A 19303-nucleotide genomic window follows, 5' to 3' on the forward strand; every position below is an offset into this window, starting at 1 on the left:
CAGGTTGTTTAATTTATATCATCTCACTGTCTATTCAACAGCTTTCCACTGCACAGATTGTTCAGAATGACTCACAAACTGTTGCTGCCTTCAAACTATATACTATAAAAGGTAGCCAAGAAATGATTGTATGTTGTACCCAACATAAAATAATTTGTGGCTTCAAAATACGTTTTTAACACAAAGCCTGCCTGCCCATTGCAGAAAATTTTGTCAATTGATAGGAAAATATTTATTACCTGTAACCATAGATACACAAAATCAATGTAAGTGTTATGTAACATTATGTTAGTAATGTATTTGTTACTGTTTTGAGATTTCTTACGGTCTAGATTAACGCTCTGCCACATAACTTTTTTTCTTTCTTTTCTTATTATATCAGGGCAAGTGATTGCTGTGCTAAATTTGCAGTTGTAATGATAATATTCTAGGGAATGCTAAATTGTGTCTTAATTTTATTGAAAAGCTTTTTATTTTTAAAGCAATTAAACTTATTGTTGATTAATATTTACCTTCTAATGTTCCTGAAACACTGAAAGAATGCACTTTATACGTAATCTCCCACTATAGTAGATTGCTTGAGAGTAGCTATTTGATACAACAGCATTCAGCTGAATTTTCAAACAGAAGAACTAAAATTATAGCAATTTCACTTGAAATCCATAAATCCATGCACAGAATTGTGTTCAACAGAATCACTAACTGCAATTCGTTATTCAAAGATGAATGAATCAATAGAAAAATAGAACTGATAAATCATTAGCAGTTTAATGCAGAGTGGAGCGGGAAAACTAATAAATCATGCATTTCAAGCACTTGTTTTCCTTACAGCATGTTTGAAAACATAAAACATGCGATCATGAGATGCAGGTCAATATGAAGAAACAACAATACCGAGACTGCTGAGAATAGCGTTTCGTTTTATAACACGCTTGATGAAACATTAAGAAAAGTGACATTCCGTGATTTCTTAAAACAGAGAATCCAACCATGCCATGAACACTTTAAACAATGATCCAGGCCATCTTTTTCAAATAAACATTTGAAATGTGAAAGAGATGGGGGTGAGGGAGGATGGGGAAGGGCTAATTGCATGCATGATTTGCTTCAATCAGCTCAATATTATTACAGGTGCCAATTTCATACTCAAAGGAACTGACACAATCATTTACTTCCCTCAAGTGTAGTTAACTGATCCATTAAAAATTTCAGACACCTATATTTATAAATGACCAACACAGTAAGAAATCAGCTGTTGTATGGCCTATTTGTGAATGGTGAGCATTTTAATTATAATTAATGGATAACTCACCCTCTTGCAGAGTTTTAGCCATCACCAAATCAACCATAAAAACAATAAATTTGCTCCACAATGCTTAATTAATTGTGCATTAACCCATTTCTCAAACATCTTTTGCTGAATCTTTGGTGGGAAACACAGTTTATTAGGCACATAGTTTAAAACATCTATTTGGTTACTGGTGTGATTACAAATTTTCTTCTAGATTCACATGCAGCAATGAACAAGCTTGTCATATTACAACACTTTACTGCCAATAACATGTCTTCACTTATTTCTGGAATTAAAAACAAAACTAAACAACAGAAAAACACTTTCTATTTTTCAGAACGAGAAAACTTTATACCCGATATTTTAGATTCCACTCAACAGCATTAAGATGTTGAAGACAAACTATTTAGGTATAGCAAGGCTTCGTAGGCAACTATTTAATAAAATCTTTGAATTAAAAGTCTCTCCTCAAGTCATAGGTCAAAGATCATTGATCTGCTGTTTGATTCTAAAAGGGAAAAGTATAGCAATCTGAGATTACATTTATTGTAGCATTACTGATTAGTGCTTATTAATAATTTGTTTCACACTGAGAGAATCATATTTACCATGGTATTTCTTTTTCTATGTTTCACAGGTTTTTCCCACACATTGGTAAATGGAAATTGGGGGAAGTATGGGTGGAAGACATAAAATCTATGGGAATGCATGCAACAAAAATATGCAGTATCACTTAATGTAAAGATCTGCTTTCTTCATGCAAAGATACCTATAAAAACTGAGACAATAAATTTTCTAGTAGCTGAACTTTACATTAGCTCAGTAACAAAAACCGTTAAACCAATTCAATGATTTTACATGAGCAGGAGACTTGGAACGGTTCAGAGATTTCCAGCATAAGTGTTCCATGGCCCAATTATACTAATTAGATTTCTAAGAATGAAACGATACAGAATTATTCCTTGCTTCGGTTTCTTGTTCTTTTGACAAGGGAGCAGAATAACCCGGTTTTTGGAGGAGGGCCCATCAGCATTGGGGCTTGGTTCTTGTGGGTAATTTTTATCTAGGGGAAAAAAAAAATAATAGAGAAAGAGAGAGAACAACATGAGCTCCAGACACAATACTAATTTGCGAGAATCTCTGTTAAAGTTACTAATATTTTGTGAGTTGCTAAAACATCACAAGTGTAAAATATAGTTCCAGAGTTTCTATTATCTCAAAAAGTAATTTTAAAGGAAATAAATATATGCATTTAAACCATATTCCAATGCTCAGTATACTAATAAAAAATAAAAATTACCCAAGGTCAAATTTTAAACGGCACATTACCTCTAAACTTACCCAATGCTCCCTATTTAGCTTCATGAATATCTAGGATCATTTCTTGACTATTAGTTATATATCACTGATTTAAGGCAGGAAAGGATGTATCATTACAGTATTCAGAATCCCAGTTACAGCCCAACATCAAGATTCACTCGGTATCAAGGCAAGTCTTATTTATCTTGCTAATCAGATTGTTTCTTTCTTTCAACACGAACTGCAAGGCTTAATTTCAAAACAATCATTAGGAATGAAAGTCAAAAGTTAACATGCATAAAAGGTCAAAAATGATGAACTCGCTTTCTAATTTGATAATTAATTGGTAATAGAATAGAATCAAATATTGAAAAGCCTGCTTAAAACAGTTTGAGAGACTGTTCTAAAGCTATTCGTTTTGATTTCTTTGATTTAAAACTACGAATCACCTTAAATGAGACAACCTTAAAGTAGATTATGTCTGCAATTTTCTCTAATTCAAGTCTAAATTAGAGAAGACGTTTTATGAATATATGCTATGCTCAAAGCTAATTGAAAGCAATTATCAAAGTGGCATTTTGTCTGTGACTTTAAGATACATTGTAAGATAATAAATGATTCTCATTATGTAATAAAAAGGTCACATCTTGCCTTTGGGCTAGTGACGCTAAGAGTTTTTCAAAAGCAATCTGAGACATTTTCTTTAGTGAACTGCGACTAATACAAGAACCATCGCTTATTAAATATCAGTTGTCACCTGCACAGTACCAGCATCAGAGATGAGTATTTCTTTCAAAAGGAAACACCACCTCATTAAAAGCTGCAAAAAATATATCTCTTAAAGTGCATACCTGACATTTTCAAGTTAAAATGAATATCCTTCACTTGTCATTCACTAATAGCAACGAAACAAACAAAAAAAAGCATGTCACATGACAGCATCATTAAAATCGTCACTGGGGCCTTTGGGGGATGGAAATTTACTTCAGAGTCTGGAAAGACAGAAGTATGTGACAAACCTTGAAAGGATGAACAACTTTATTTAACTCTGTTGGAATCAGGTTATTCTGAAAGAATTCAATGTTCTTCTCTTGACTGTAAAAATAAATTGCACCTATAAAAGGCCACCAGGCCAAACCAGCCCCAAACTCTCTGGATCTCTGATTTTTTTTTTTTTTTTTTTTTAATTATCTTATGAATTGGGTCATCGATAGCCAGAGATTAAGATGCCAGAATTCACCTATCTATACACATTGAAAATGGTCTTTACCAGATTTTCTCTCAATAATTTGGCTTTAGATTATATTTGTACCTTAACTCCTCAGAATCCTAGGTTTGGACAGTATCTAGTACAGTATCATTAATTAACTTATTCACTTGACAAAATTTATTGAGCCTCTACTATGTTGCAGAAACGGTACCAAGAACTCTGCATAAATAAACAATGCACAGTCTCTGCACACAAGAGGTTACAGTCTAGTAGGAAAGAGAAATTTAACAAGTACATTTACTGTTACAGATGCCGAAATAGAAGGCTATGTAGAAAGACACTATTATTTTGTTTTGTTTTAATGCTGGTAATGAATAATTTTTCAGAGAATTATCATTTCTAAATGAGTACCTGGGGAAGCAATTTTCACATATTACTTGTATGATAACCTTAGATTCAAATAAAACATTAGCAGCTAAACTGAGAAGGTATAGATTTCTTATTCACAGTCAATGGACTGAATTATTTAGAGGGTAAAATAGCATCAGGACATTTTGGGAAACAAGGTCATTGTTACAAAATTATTGTTGTTAAGATTTTGGAAGAAATATATCTTTCCAGTCACTTACACAAAGTTAGCATCAATTTATGACAAAGCATAACCAAAATGCCACATGGTTATTGTGTATGAGATTTTTGTTTGTTCTGTGTATTATTTAGGTATCTGAATTTTGTTTGATCATGACCATCCTTATGCTAGAAATCTTGTTTTGAAGGTGCTTATTCCTTTGAAAAATAGCACAGTACCTTATTCAGTGCTCTTGACATAATGTACCCTTTATGTGTATTGATAACTAACACGGAGTTCTAGTTTTCAGTTTCTAAGCAGGTTGACTGCCAGTCCTATTTTGAATGTTATCCACAATCCATTTTCTTAGTTGTTTAATCACTCTTATGGTCAAAATCCTCCACGTGTTTGTCAGTTTGTTGTACTGTGGGGTCTTGTTTGTGGCTGTGATGCTGGAAGCTATGCCACCAGTATTCAAATACCAGCAGGGTTACCCATGGTGGACAGGTTTCAGCTGAGCTTCCAGACTAAGACAGACGAGGAGGAAGGACTTGGTGGCCTACTTCTGAAAAAAAATTAGCCAGACAAAACTTTATGAATAGCAGCAGAACATTTTCTGATATAGTGCCAGAAGATAAGCCCCTCAGGTTGGAAGTCACTCAAAATATGACTGGGGAAGATTTGCCTCCTCATAGTAGAGTCAACCTTAACGATGTGGATGGAGTCAAGCTTTCAGGATCTTAATTTGCTGATGTGACATGACTCAAAATGAGAAGAAACAGCTGCAAACATCCATTAATAATCGGAACCTGGAATGTTTGAAGTATGAATCCAGGAAAATTGGAAATCGTCAAAAACGAAATGGAACACATAAACATCAATATCCTATGCATTAGTGAGTTGAAATGGACTGGTATTGGCCATTTGGAATTGGAAAATCATATGGTCTACTCTGCTGTGAATGACAAATTGAAGAGGAATGGTGTTGCATTTATTGTCATAAAGAACATTTCAAGATCTATCCCGAAGCACAACGCTATGTCAGTGATAGGGTAATATTCATACATTTACAATGAAGACCAGTTAATACAACTATTACTCAAATTTACGCATCAACCACTAAGGCCAAAGATGAAGAAATTGAAGATTTTTACTAACTTCTGCAGTCTGAAATTGATCAAACATGCAATCAAGATGCATTGATAATTACTGGTGATTGCAATACGAAAGTTGGAAATAAAGAAGAAGGAGCCGTAGCTGGAAAACATGACCTTGGTGATAGAAACGATGCCAAAGATCTCATGATAGAATTTTGCAAGACCAATGAATTCTTCATTGAAAATACTTTTTTTCACCAACATAAATGGAGACTATACACTTGGACCTCGCCAGATGACTCTCCCTCATAATTGTAATATTAAAAATAATAGAAAAAATTTAAAAAATCACAATCAGTGAATAATAAGTTCAATTTATTTGGTTCTTACTGCATGTAAAGCATTATGCTGAGTGATTTATACATGTGGTGTAGTGGTTGGATGCTACGGCTGCTAACCAAAAGGTCAGCAGTTCGAATCCACCACGAGCTCCTTGGAAACTCTGTGGGGCAGTTCTACTCTGTCCTGTAGGGTCGCTATGAGTAGAATCGACTCCACAGCAACAGGTTTTACATGTGTACTCAGTTGTTGTCCATGTCGTCCACCTCTTTGCACTAACCTCAGCAAGAGCCCACTACCATAAAATTACTACTATTAAAGACTATAGAATAAAATTATAAATTCAAAAAGGGGTAGAAGAGGAGGTTTATGTTTCACAGAACATAGCAAACAATATCTATTCCCATTAGACGTTTGTGTTACAGCCAAAGACTTTATTTAGCTACACCTCAGATTGGAGGCAAGAGGAGTGGGTCTTCCCGGACTCATTTGCCAGACAGCATTTGGCCCAGCTCACTGGTTTTTTCTTTCTGATTCTCTGTTCATAAGCATCATATATTCCCATTATCCTTTATTATTAGGAGCCCTGGTGGTACAACGGTTAGGTGCTCGGCTGCTAACCAAAAGGTTGGTAGTTCAAACCCATCCAGTGGCTCCAGAGGAGAAAGACCTGGAGATCTGCTTCCGTAAGGATTATTATAGCTTACAAAACACTATGGGGCCGTTCTACTCTGTCACATGGGGTTACTATGAGTTGAAAATTGACTCGAGGGCACCTAACAACAACAACCCTTTATTATGAAGAGTAGCATTTCTCATATGTTACCTGAACACTCGGTTCACTACTTAGTCCTTGGAGGCCACATCTATCCCCCTGAAGGCTTATCAAAGGATTCTGTTAAGACAAAAACAGGGGTGGGCCTATTCTTATAAAGGAATTCTCCTACCTGCTATTGAAAGAATTGTGTTTCATAATTTTATTTGTATATTATCTAATTTAATCCTTCCAACAACTCTGCATGGTAGCTATCAACATACTTATTTTACAGTAGAGAAAGAAAAGGCTTAGATAGGTTCTGTAACTTACATAATACTATTCAAATTATTAAATGCAAGAGCTGGGTTTGGAATCCAGGGGATACCAGTTGCTGTCGAGTCAATTCTGACTCATAGTGAGACCATGTAGGACAGAGTAGAATGCCCCATAGCGTTTCCAAGCTTGTAATCTTTACAGAAGCAGACTCCCACATCTTTCTCCCACAGAGCAACTGCTGAGTTCAAACCACCAACCTTTCAGTTAGCAGCCAAGCGCTTAACCACTGTGCCACCAGGGCTACTTAATCCAGGAGTTGCTGACTTTCAAATCTTCTGAGCTCTCCTTCCAATTCCCACCTCTATACCTTTGTTCTAGTTATTGCCCTGAAAAGCCTTCCCTTTCTTTTCTGCCAGTCAAACTTCTATCCCTGTCCTGCCCAGCTCAAATTACACAGTATGATGAAATTTCAAAGCATGGGGATAAAAAAGTAGATTCTAAATGTCCTCAGGGGGGTGGGGAGGGGGAAGTCACAGAGAAATAAAAATTAGGATGGTATCAGACTTCCCAGAAACATCAGTGCTAGAAGACAATGGAGAAATACCTTCAAATGCTGAGGAAAAGTTAATTTTAACCTAGAATTCCATAAACAGTCAAGCACTGTTAAATGCAAGGATAGAATGAAGACATTTCAGATATAAAAAGACGTAGATATAAAAAGACGTGGAGAATTCACCTCTAAATCCCATTTAAAACAGATTTGAAGGTGTTTTCCAGTAAAACAAATGAGTGAACTAAGAGATTCAGAAAAAAGAGGATCCAACCAGTATGAGTAATTTTCTTTTGGCAGTTCCAGGATGACAGATTTGCAAGAGATCTAGAGAGAAACCTGCAGGAAGGACTTCTGCCATATAAAGGGAGTAGGGACAATAGGCAAATTGATATGGTGGGGCTTTAAAAAAAATGAGAACTATTTTTAGGATGACATTGCAAAAAGAAAAAAAGAGAAATTCTAACAGCTTTATAGGAAAGAAAACGTGATTGTGGGTCAACGCTTGGTTCTGCAGTTGACATTTTCATAGTTTCAATGATTATATATTTTATACTGATTTTTAAAAAGTGGTTATATAATTATTTTCAGAGGCAGAATAACACAGTGGTTAAGATATAGACTACCTATCTGGAGATTTGGGACAGGTTACTATGCTTCATTTCCCTCATCATTAATACAGGAATTTTAATGTAATACCATTTTCATTGGTTTATTTTAAGGACTAAATAGTAAAAATGCTTAGAATGCTACCTGGCATATAAAAAGTACTCATCAAGTGTTAACTATTTGTAACAGAGTTAAATGGAGTAAAACAAGACTTTTTCCATAGCACGAAGTAAGTAAAATACACCTAACAGATCAAGAAATAACAGTAAAGCCTATTGATTACCGATGTGGAGTAAATTACCAGAAGAAACAGACAAAATAACTCACAGTGGTTGCTTCCGGGGAGCAGGCCTGGTGATAGAGAAATGATAGGATAGGGATGGCTATTTTCATTATGAGTATATACATTCTAGTTTTTTAAAATGTGCTTGTACCAATTGGACAAATATTAAACGATAAATAATTTTTTTTAAAAAAACCCTCTCTAGGTGATTGTGATGCACTCTAGAGTTTTGGTTCTTAAAATGTGATGCACACGCTGGAGCATGGACATCACTATTAGAAATGCAGCCTCCTGGGTCCCACTGCAGACCTTCTGGATCAGATTCTGCTTTGTAACAAGATCCCCAGGGATTCATATGTACTTTTAACTTTGAGAATACCTGATCTTTTTGTCATTTTACTTCTCTTTTAACTGAATGAATGTAGCAAACCCCAAAATATACAGCTAATAGCTAATATTAATGGAAACAAATAATCTAACTCACTCAACATTAATTATCTTTATTATTAATCTACTTGGCACCAGTTTACTTCAGCATAGTACTGGAGATTCCAAGTTGAATAGATTTAATTTTTTGTTTTGTTTTTACCTAGTTGGGGTGCTTATAGTCTAATGATGATAATATATATACAGTAGTAGGATGTGATATGCATCGTTCTATAGATATCCTCAGGGTGCAATAGAAACACAAACCAATGCCACTGAGATCATTTAAAAGGACTGCAACATAATTAAACCTGAGTTTTCAAAACGTCTCTCTGGCAGCAAGATAAGGGGCTGGATGACATACCAGAGGCAAGGAGAGCAGATGAAATGTAGTAATCCAGAAAATAAGTGTGATGTACTTTTAATTAAGGCAGCGACAATGGGACAAGAGTAGGGAGCAGATATGAGAGAGATTGAGGAGGCACAATCTACAAGACATGGTAGCAGATTAGATGTGTGGGATATTGGAAAAGGGGTAGATTCTAGTGTGGCTTCCATGATTTTGGCTTTGGTTGCTATGTGTGTGGTGATGCTCCTTATAGAAAAAGAAACATTTTTGGCAGGATGGGAACCAGGAAGTTGATGAGTTCAGTATTGGGTGTGACAATCTGATGGAGCTGTCCAGTATGTCTTTTGGATGTATGGGTCTGGTTTTCAAAAGGGAGAACTGGTATCAAAACAGATTTGGGTGTGATGAACCTATAATATCATTCACTGAGTTGAGATTATTGAAGTACAAAGTGACCAATACAAAAATAATAGACATTAAACTGGGAAGCTGGGAACAAGGACATTTCAAAGTAAAGCAGGAGAATGGTAGCTAGTGGAGGAATATGAGTACGAGTAGTCAGAGAGGTAAGAGACAAACTAGAAAGAAATGCCATTATATAAACATTTCCAATCAATCTTCAGTATAGCCTCTTCTATTAATTAGAGTGAGAACTTCAAATTACACGAATCGTGGCTAGATACACTTTAGTTTGTCACGATGATTTGCACATAAGTGATGCAAGTTACTAAATTGTTTAAAGTAATTCCAAACATAGAGATCGTTATATTTGAGAGTTATATCTTGCAGGATGTTTAAGGAGATATTCATGTAATTCAGGATCAGCAAGCAAGCTTTTTCAGTAAAGTGCTAGATGGTAAATATTTTAAGTGTTAGGGGATGTATGGTCTCTGTCACAACTACTCAATTTTACCTTTGTCGTGCAGAAGCAGTCAGTACATGAATGGGCACGGCAGTGTTTTAATAAAACTTTATTTATGGACACTAAACTTTGCATTTTATATAATTTTCGCATGTTATGAAATATTATTATTTTTATTTTTTTCAGCCATTAAAATATATAAGAACCCTTCTTGGCTCCTTGACTGTACGAAAACAGGCAGCCAGCTAGATTTGGCTCACAGGCCATAATTTGCTGACCCCTGATGTGATTATAGTCAAGTACTGAAATATTAAATCTAGAACTTAGATAAATAATTTATTAGACCTGACTTTTAGGTGGAAGAAACAAATTTTAATTTAAAATAATGATATAATGAGTCTGTAGCTCTAAGATGGATAAAAATGAAAACCGATTTACATGGCATATCTTTGGTATACTGAACACCACCATTCAGACTTCGATCTGTGATAATTCTGAATTAGAATATATACTAATTTCGGCAATGTACCAACTGATGAAATTTGGTTTAAATGCATAATCTTTCAATTGATTCTTTTTGCTTTGTGAAAGAATGGGCTCAACGTTATTGTGGTTCTTAGAAAGTATCTAGATAGCATTTTGCTTTTTAAATATTCTTCCTGTATCTGGAGAGAATTTTCCTTCTCTGTTTCCTCTCTTTGAAAGTTTGTTATTTATTCAGCTACCTTAAAAATGAATGGGGTTTTCAGAACAAAATAAATGCCTTTAAAGTACGTTTGGATGAGCTTAATTTGGCAATTATCTAAACTTTAAAAATTACCTAGCTTGATTCTGGGATAAGATTGTCTCTTTCCAATAATGGAAACCATTTTGAATTCAGTCTTGTAGCTGAGCCACACGACAGCGGGAATAAAGTGCGTGCTAAATTTTTCAGGTCCATAACTGCCAAGAAGCAAAGCAATGAAACATAACAATTTTCTAAAATCCCTTTGCCAGCTTCTTTCTGATTCTAGCCATTATTTTCTGGGATGATAGTAATTTCCAAGTTTAATGTTAAAGACTTTCATCTAATGTCAAATTCAGAGGAATCACTGTGAAGAGTTAAAATACAATCTTTAAAAATAGGTTTGAGAGGTTTACTTGCTGATTAAATCCATGGAAATTTTAAATATATATAGTAATAAGGCAAAAGAAAATTTTCCTAAGTGATAGGCTATTTGGCCAAATTGCAGGAGAAATAGTCCTACCTGCATTTGAAATCTCTTTAAGATATAAAGTGTGTTCTGTCTTCCAAAATATTTTTATGGTTGCAAGTTTATTGTCAGGGAGGATCAAAGACTTTTTAAACACATTTTTATTATTTACATGTCTCTACAGAGAAATTATACCCACAATTTCAACCCAGTAACTGTTTATCCTTTCTTAGAATCTCTCTAAATCTTTGGTCCTATAGAAAACAAAACAGTAAATATTTGCAACTTGTAGTTCTATTTCTGTTAATGAATATTACTTTGCATATACTTTCTTCTATGGTGTTTTCATTTAATATATCATTTAGGAACATGGTCACTGGGAACATCAGGTAAGCTTTGAGTCCTGGCCTGGCCGCTGCCAGCTGTGTGACCTTACCAACAGTTCTCACATTTTTGAGCTTGAATCTCTGTTTGCTAAGGGAGGATGACAAAAGCATCTACTTTACAGGACCACTGCAAGCACTAAATGAGGCTATGCATGTCTTACACGTGTATAGTGATTGTTCCGTATTATTTTAGTGTAATATTTTCAAACAAATGGAAAACACATTTTGTTAACCCCTCTCTTATTTGGGAAAACTATGCTCTCTGGGTTCCTTGGGTGGCATTGGGAGATGGCATATCATGGCCCTCTGCCTTCTCTCTGAGCAGTCTAGAAGCACCTGGCAGCATTCCAGCGACACGCCAGTTTCCACTTTTAGCCATAGGAAGGAACCATCAAAAAAAACCAACATGGGGCATTTACTAACCTTCAGAGACTGTGGGCTTGTTACTATATTCAGCCATAACCTGGGTTATTTGGGACATCTTAGGACTGATCTCAAGCACTTTCCCCTCAATGTTTAACTCTCTCATGGTTGTCCAATAAACATTTTGACATCCTGCCGACAAAAATTGTGATCTCATGGTAAAATGATATTGACCCTCCTAACAATGTGCCTAGGACATTGGTTAGTGGACATAACTTAGTTAAACTAGTATTGGAGTAGTGGTGAAATGCCTTGATTAGTTTCTAGACTTTCCTATTTCAGGGAATTGTGCCACCCTTCATTTGGTTGCTCAAGTCAGATACGTGATTCAACCTTGACACCTTCTTCTCCTTACCTCCAATAGCCAGGCTGTTACTAAGTCCTGTCTTTTTTTGCTCCCAAATATTTCCTGCACTTCTTGAATTTTTTTTTTTTTTTTTTTGGTATTTCTACTAGCACCCTCCTATGGCCTGAACAATTGCAGAAATGCTCTTAACTGGTCACTATTTTCTTACTCCCCAGCATCCTCAAATCCATTCTTCACCAGAATGATCTTGCCACCATACAAATCTGGTCACATCACTTGCTTAAGCCCCTGTTTAGTGCCACATGACTCTTAAACTAAAGATGATAATCCCCCTTCCTGTGGACCTCCAGGTCCAGTGTGGTCTGGTCTCCACCAACTCGCCTGCCTCACCCCCCATTTTTCTTCTTTCTGTGCTACATCTATCATATTTTCTTTCAGATCCTTGTATGTGCCATGAACCTTTCATTCATAGGCCTCACATCATTATTGAAATCTTATATTTGTGTGATATTTTACTAATGTATATCTTCACTGATTTTTTTTTTTATTGTTTTCTCTCCATCGTAGTATTCTAGAGCAAAATGTCAGCAACTTCATAGAGCAGGAATTTGATAAGCATTTTGTGAAGAAATGAAAAATGAATTTCCCATATTCTTGACTTGGTTTAAATGATCTAGCTGTATTCTCCTCTTACTTTTTATTTATTGATCTGGAAATCATGTTTAAAAATATCTATTTTGTTCACCCTACAGCATTGTCATGCTTGGACACAACAAAGTCACGTTAAATGAAGTTCTTTAAAAAGTTTCGATACATGTAGGACTGTGTTCTGAATATTCAAGGAAATAAAAAAATAACAAATTATTAAATATTGTTTAATGAATTTTATTTAAAATTTTTAAAATGCAAACTTTTATTCAAAATTGGTAACATCCCAGAAAGATCTCTATGGGACATCGGACCCTGCTCCCTAGCGTTAGTGGATAACAAGTGTAACTCTAAAACTTTCAACAATACAACATGTTCCTTCTGATGAAGTGCTTAGGATATGTTTGTTATACTCTCTAATTTTAACTTGCAAAATCAGAGGAAATGAAGAGTTGGTGAAATAATGCCACAAGGCAAATGCTAGGGGAAAAGGCATGTTCAGGCCATCTGATTCTATAGTTTGTATCTACAAGAGTGACTTCTAACTGCTCTGAAAGGAAAGAAATCAAATCTGCATATTGGGCCAATGATGCCCATCAGTTAGAAGACTAATTCTAACTTTACCTATTCTACAGAAAGATGTGCAATTTTGAACTAAATATAAATATAGTGCCTCTGGGGAGCTAACAACAAGTTTCCATTAAGTGCATACAATTTATCACTTTTAACATGTTTAATAGTCTTGGATCACACCAATATAAATGCATAAGAGATTACACTGGGCATGTTCTTCATCTCAATTTTTGCTCTTACATGTTTTTTAGGTCTTGTGTCCTCTTTGGGAGTATAAAAAAATAAGAAACAAAACAAACCAGTTGCTATTGAGTCTACTCTGACTCGTGTTCCATAGAGTTTTCAATGGCTGATTTTGTAAAAGTAGATAGCCAGGTCTTTCTTCAAAGGCATCTCTGGGTGGACTTGAACCTCCAACCTTTTGGTTAGCAGCTGAGCGTGTTAATTGCATCAGCCAGGGACTCCATTTGAGCTTATCATTCCCATTAAAGAATCTAAATATGAGAGATACTATTATCTTTTCACTAAAATGAAATGAATTTTTCTAAATTGAAACTAATGAGTAGATTAATTTAGGTTTCAAAATATAGAATAAAAGACCAATTTAGGTTTAAGTGACAATATTTAAATAGGATGCATTAAAGTGAAGAGCTATAAAAATGTAAGTCTAATTGTAAACAGAGTGTTTGGAATGACTTTTTAAATATAATATGGTGAGGACAAATTCTTTAAAATATTTTTGCCCAAAATGCAATCAAATCTAATCAGTTTGGCATTAATTAAGCTCTAATAATGTACTTCAGTATCTTTTCTAAGTAGTGTGATCCATTTCCCCTTCATCCAGGTTGATTTGTGCACATTATGGTGTCATCATAATTTTAAAACATACTGAGAAAATGACAGAGCTGCAAAATTAAAATAAATGATTAATGGTATTTTTTTCATGTTTTGTACTAATAGGTATTACTGAGCCTTTAAATTAATAGCGCTGTCAAGTCAGAGGTGTTACAGATCTAGCAATGAACCAAAATGGAAATTACATATTCCACAGACACCTAAAGATGACACTTTAGAATATTTTAAATTTTAATTAGTAGGTGCAATTGTTTTGTTCTCCCGTAACCACCACAAATTAATTGGAAATTAGTCATAACCAGTCTTTTTCTTAATAATCTGAAATGAAGAGATTGGTGTTACAGTTTAACAGTCTTGTTTGGAAGCCAGAAAGCACGCATGCAGTAAATTGCATTGTCAATTACAAAAACAACAACTGTTGTGAAATTAGGAAAAATTATGCACAGGTAAACAAAACTAATTAATGCAAAAGTAACAGGGGAACACACAAAATAATGCCCAAAAACATTAAGGTGCCACTCTTTGAAAAAATAAAGACTTAGAAATGCAAATTTATGCAAAACACGTTACTGATGAAGACTCAGATAAAAGGATGCTTTTAATTTATGCTTTATTTAACTGCTTTTGGAAACTCACTACCACTCACACCTTGAAAAGTATAACCACGAGAACAGGAGTCTGCTTATTTAAATATGTTTCAGATGGTAGAGAACTGTTAGCAGTTAATTTTCTCTTACTCAAAGTATCAAGATTTAGAATCATTACATAACAAACTATCGTATTTCCTTTTTTTTAGAATTATATTTATCCTGTATTTAAATATGAGACAAAACGCGATTTCCAGGCACATCAGTGAAATATTCATTGTCTGCACCTACTTGTTAAGCATTTTCCTACTGATAATTTATGTTACTGTTTCTTCATCACTGAAAATACACATGTTCCCTTATCTGCTTCTCCTTCCCATCCCTTCTAAAGTAAGTCATTAGAGCAGCTTAAGATCCTTTAAAAATGGTGTGTCTACCAAGTCAGCAAGTGTTAAGTTACAATAACTGTATGATTTTAACTGAAAAAATAATATCCTTATAAAATTTCTAAAACAAGACTAATTTCTAGGAAACGAACCTGGTGCATTAAAATTATTTAATAATATTTAAAATTAATCAATTTAATGAAAGAGTCTTGGGAGATTCAAGCGTTAGTTAAGCCTGATGATACTTTTCACAGCACTATTCTATTTGAGATGAATTTTAATGGAATTTTGTTTTTAGATAATTATTAAAGATGATAAATATTATGTTGAAAGTATGTCCTTTGCCAACATGAGTTTATCTGTAAATGATGATGGGAAAACAATGAAAGTTATTGCTACATTTTCTGTAAAAAGTTGGTCAAATCTCAAAAAGATGTCAAATTTTGTTCCACCATAAAATAACATATGGGCTTAACTTTTTTCCCCTGCATGATTCAGGATTATAAGAAAGCTAGTCTACATAATAAAAAGAAGAAAAACAAGGAGCCCCGGTGGCACAGTGGTTAAGCACTCAGCTGCTAACCAAAAGGTGGGCAGTTCAAACCCACCAGCCGCTCCTTGGGACAAAGATGTGGCAGTCTGCTTCCATAAAGATTTACAGCCTTGGAAACCCTGTGGGGCAGTTCTACTCTGTTCTGTAGGGTTGCTATGAGTCAGAATCGACAGCAATGTGTATAGATATAACAACACATAATATATATCATAAAATAATTAATGCTTTCTTAGTGTGCTAAATGTGATACGTAGCAATTTTCAACAACCCTTCAATACTTGTGATTTGTGTGTAGCTGATTTTAGGAATAAAGAAATAGTTTCTTGGAAATAAATTAAATAGCTGTCTGAAGCCCAGAAGTCACTGATCTAACAGAGCTGAGATCTCAGACTTGACCTTCATTCCTGTTCTCTACCCATTGGGATGTACTTGTCATAGTAACCTTCCTAAGCAGTTTTTCCCCTTGATCCTTACAGGAATGCCATATAAACCACTGCTATCAAAGAGTGAAAAATATTTTTAACCTCAGACTATACTGAATTTCTGCTAAAGTGCTAGAAAAATCTTGACTATTTTAGTTGAAGATGCCAACCTGTTCAAAATAACTTTTAAAATGGTAAAATCTAGAATAGGTTTCAAATAAAAAGGTGATAAGCAGAGGTTTTAATGACTTGATTGAGGTTTTGCAATGAGAGTGGTAAGGCTATACAATGTCTAATGTGTTTTTTCAGTCCCCAGGCCTGTGATCAATTAATTTATGGAATAGGTATAAGGAGAGCAACATGCTACTATAAAGAGATAAGCAAATTCTATTTTCCTACTTCTCAAATTTACTCTATTCTCCTCATAAATATTTTCCCATGTACTGATTATATTTAAACTTTAGTAATCTCTTATCAGAAAATATAATGTGCAAAGACACAGAGTTAGAAAACCAAATGGAAGAATTCAACTGGCATTTCTCAAGCTGAAAGAACTGAAGAGAAAATTCAAGCCTTGAGTTACAATAGTAAAAGACTCTATTGGCAAAAAATTGAATGACACAGAAAGCATCAAAAGACGATGGAAGGAATACACAGAGTCACTATACCAAAAATATTTGGTCAGCATTCAACTATTCCAAGGGTTAATATATGATCAAGAACGGATGATACTCTTGGATGAAGTCTAAGCTGCACTGAAGGCATTAGGGCAAAACAAGGCTCCAGGAATTGATAACTATCAGTTGAGTTGCTTCAACAAACAGATGCAACACTGGAACCACTTAGTTGTCTATGTTAAGAAATTTGGAAGACAGCTACTTGGCCAACCAACTGGAAGACATCCATATTTGTGCCCATTCCAAAGAAAGACCATCAAAAAGAATGCAGAAATTATCAACAATATCATTAATATCACATGCTAGTAAAATATTGCTGAAGATAATTCAAATATGGCTGCCCAAAGTTCACGCAAGATGTAGGAGAAGATGTGGAGTGAGGGATATCATGTCATGAAACGAGGGATATCATGTCATTGGATCTAGGCTGAAAGCAGAGAATACCAAGACGCAGTCATTAGAACAGAATAAGGGGATTCTGCGTGGTTTAAAATTGGAAAAGGCATATAACAGGGTTGTATCCTTTTACCTTACTTATTCAACCTGTATGCTAATCAACTAATCAGAGAAGCAGGGCTATACGAAGAAGAACATGGCATCAGGGTTGGAGGAAGGCTGATTAAAAATCTGAGATATGCAGATGACGCAACTTTGCTTGCTGAAAGTGAAGATGACTTAAAGGACTTACTGATGAAGGCAAAAGTCTGCAGGCTTCAATATGGATTACACTTGAACGTAAGGGAAATGAAAAATCTTACAACTGGGTCAATAAACAGCATCATGATAAATGGCAAAAAAAATGAAATTGTCAAAGATTTCAATTTACTTGGATCCACAATCAATATCCATGGAAGCAGCAGTCAAGAAATCAAATGACATGTTGGACTGGGCACATCTGCTGTAAAAGACCTCTTTAAAGTGTTAAAAAGCAAAGATGTCACTTTGAGAACTAAGTTGCAACTGACCCAAGCCATGCTATTTTCAATCGCTGCATATATATGTAAAAGCTGGACAATGAAAAGGGTAGATTGAAGAAGGATTGATGCATTTGAATTATGGTGTTGGTGAAGAATATTGAATATTCCGTGGACTGCCAGAAGAATGAACAAATCTGCCTTGGAGGAAGTACAGCCAGAATGCTTCTTAGAAGAGAGGATGGTGAGACTGTCTCACTTACTTTGGATGTCATCAGAAGAGACCAATCACTGGAGAAAGAGATCATGTTTGGTAAAATAGAGAGTCAGAAAAAAAGACAGAGACCCTCAATGGGATGGACTGACACAGTGGCTGCAACAATGAGCTCAAACATGAAGATGCTGCAGGACCTGTCAATGTTTCCTTTTTGTTATATATAAGGTCACTATGAGTTGGAGTTGACTCAATGGCACCTAACAACAACAATAACAGTCCTCAAGTTGCCTTTCAAAAATATTTATTGTATCTTTAACTAATAATCAAGACAGATAAGAAGCCCTGGTGGTACAGTGGTTAAGAGGTCAGCTGTTAATGACAGGTTGGCTGTTAATGAAAGGTCAGCAGTTCAAATCCACCAGATGATCCTTGGAAACTCTATGGGGCAGTTCTACTCTGCTACATAGGACATGGCAATGGATTTGGTTTTTTGGTAAGATGGATACAAACACATAAACTATGGCAAAAAGCTATTTAACAAATAACATTATATTTTCTAATATAATATGTGAAACACTCACTTAAATAGTATTCTCAGGTAAAAAGGATTTTTTTCATGGTATTCAATTTTACCCATTTCAAGTGGATGGAAGTGGCCATTAAAATTTCCTCTTCTAAAAATGGCTTCTTTTACTTCTTAAGTGTCAAAGTCCTATGCCAAAGTAATGGAGTCTCATTGGACTGGCTGTTTCACACCTGTGCTCATTTAGTCACTGTGCATGTCAGAAAGCATCAGTAACATTGTATATTCTCCTCTCTCTGAACCTTTTATCCTTAGACAAATAAGTTTAATGACAGATTTTAACAGGTTTGGGAGTTGAAAAACAAGTTAGGAACAGTCCCAGTCTTATAACTCTTTGCTTCATGAACTTGAACATTCACCTAACTTCACCTCCACAGTTTAAAAGTTGTCCATATTGCCAAACAACTTACTTGCAACAATCTTAAAAAGTGTGTTTGCATACAAAGTAATTTAAAAAGACATATCCCATGTGGTCATATACATCATTACTGGCCTAGAAAAACATCTAAAATGTTAATTTTATCCTTCTAGGTGAGTAGAAGAGCTATGCCTTTTTTTAAAAATTTTTTTTATTGTACTTTAGATGAAGGTTTACAGAACAAATAGTTTCTCATTAAACAGTCAGTACACATATTGTTTTATGACATTGGTTAAGAACCCCAT

General features: G+C 34.9%; 1 protein-coding gene across 6 annotated transcripts in view; it reads right to left on the reverse strand.

Annotated features, from left to right (window-relative positions):
- Window positions 1-1455: 1455 nt before the first annotated feature.
- The window catches only part of DGKB (diacylglycerol kinase beta), a 782610-nt gene continuing 764762 nt past the window's right edge, over window positions 1456-19303 (reverse strand). For 5 of the 6 annotated variants that reach the window (XM_004377414.2, XM_023732276.1, XM_023732275.1 and 2 more), the window contains one exon: window positions 2215-2354. In XM_004377414.2, coding sequence (XP_004377471.1) covers window positions 2247-2354 — 108 coding nt within the window. In that variant the 3' untranslated portion in view covers window positions 2215-2246. Of the gene's footprint in view, window positions 2355-19303 lie in introns of all 6 variants that reach the window. The other variant, XM_004377415.2, reaches the window with a different exon arrangement.

The sequence above is a fragment of the Trichechus manatus genome, unplaced genomic scaffold (assembly GCF_000243295.1).
Source record: "Trichechus manatus latirostris isolate Lorelei unplaced genomic scaffold, TriManLat1.0 scaffold00050, whole genome shotgun sequence".
NCBI lineage: Eukaryota > Metazoa > Chordata > Mammalia > Sirenia > Trichechidae > Trichechus > Trichechus manatus.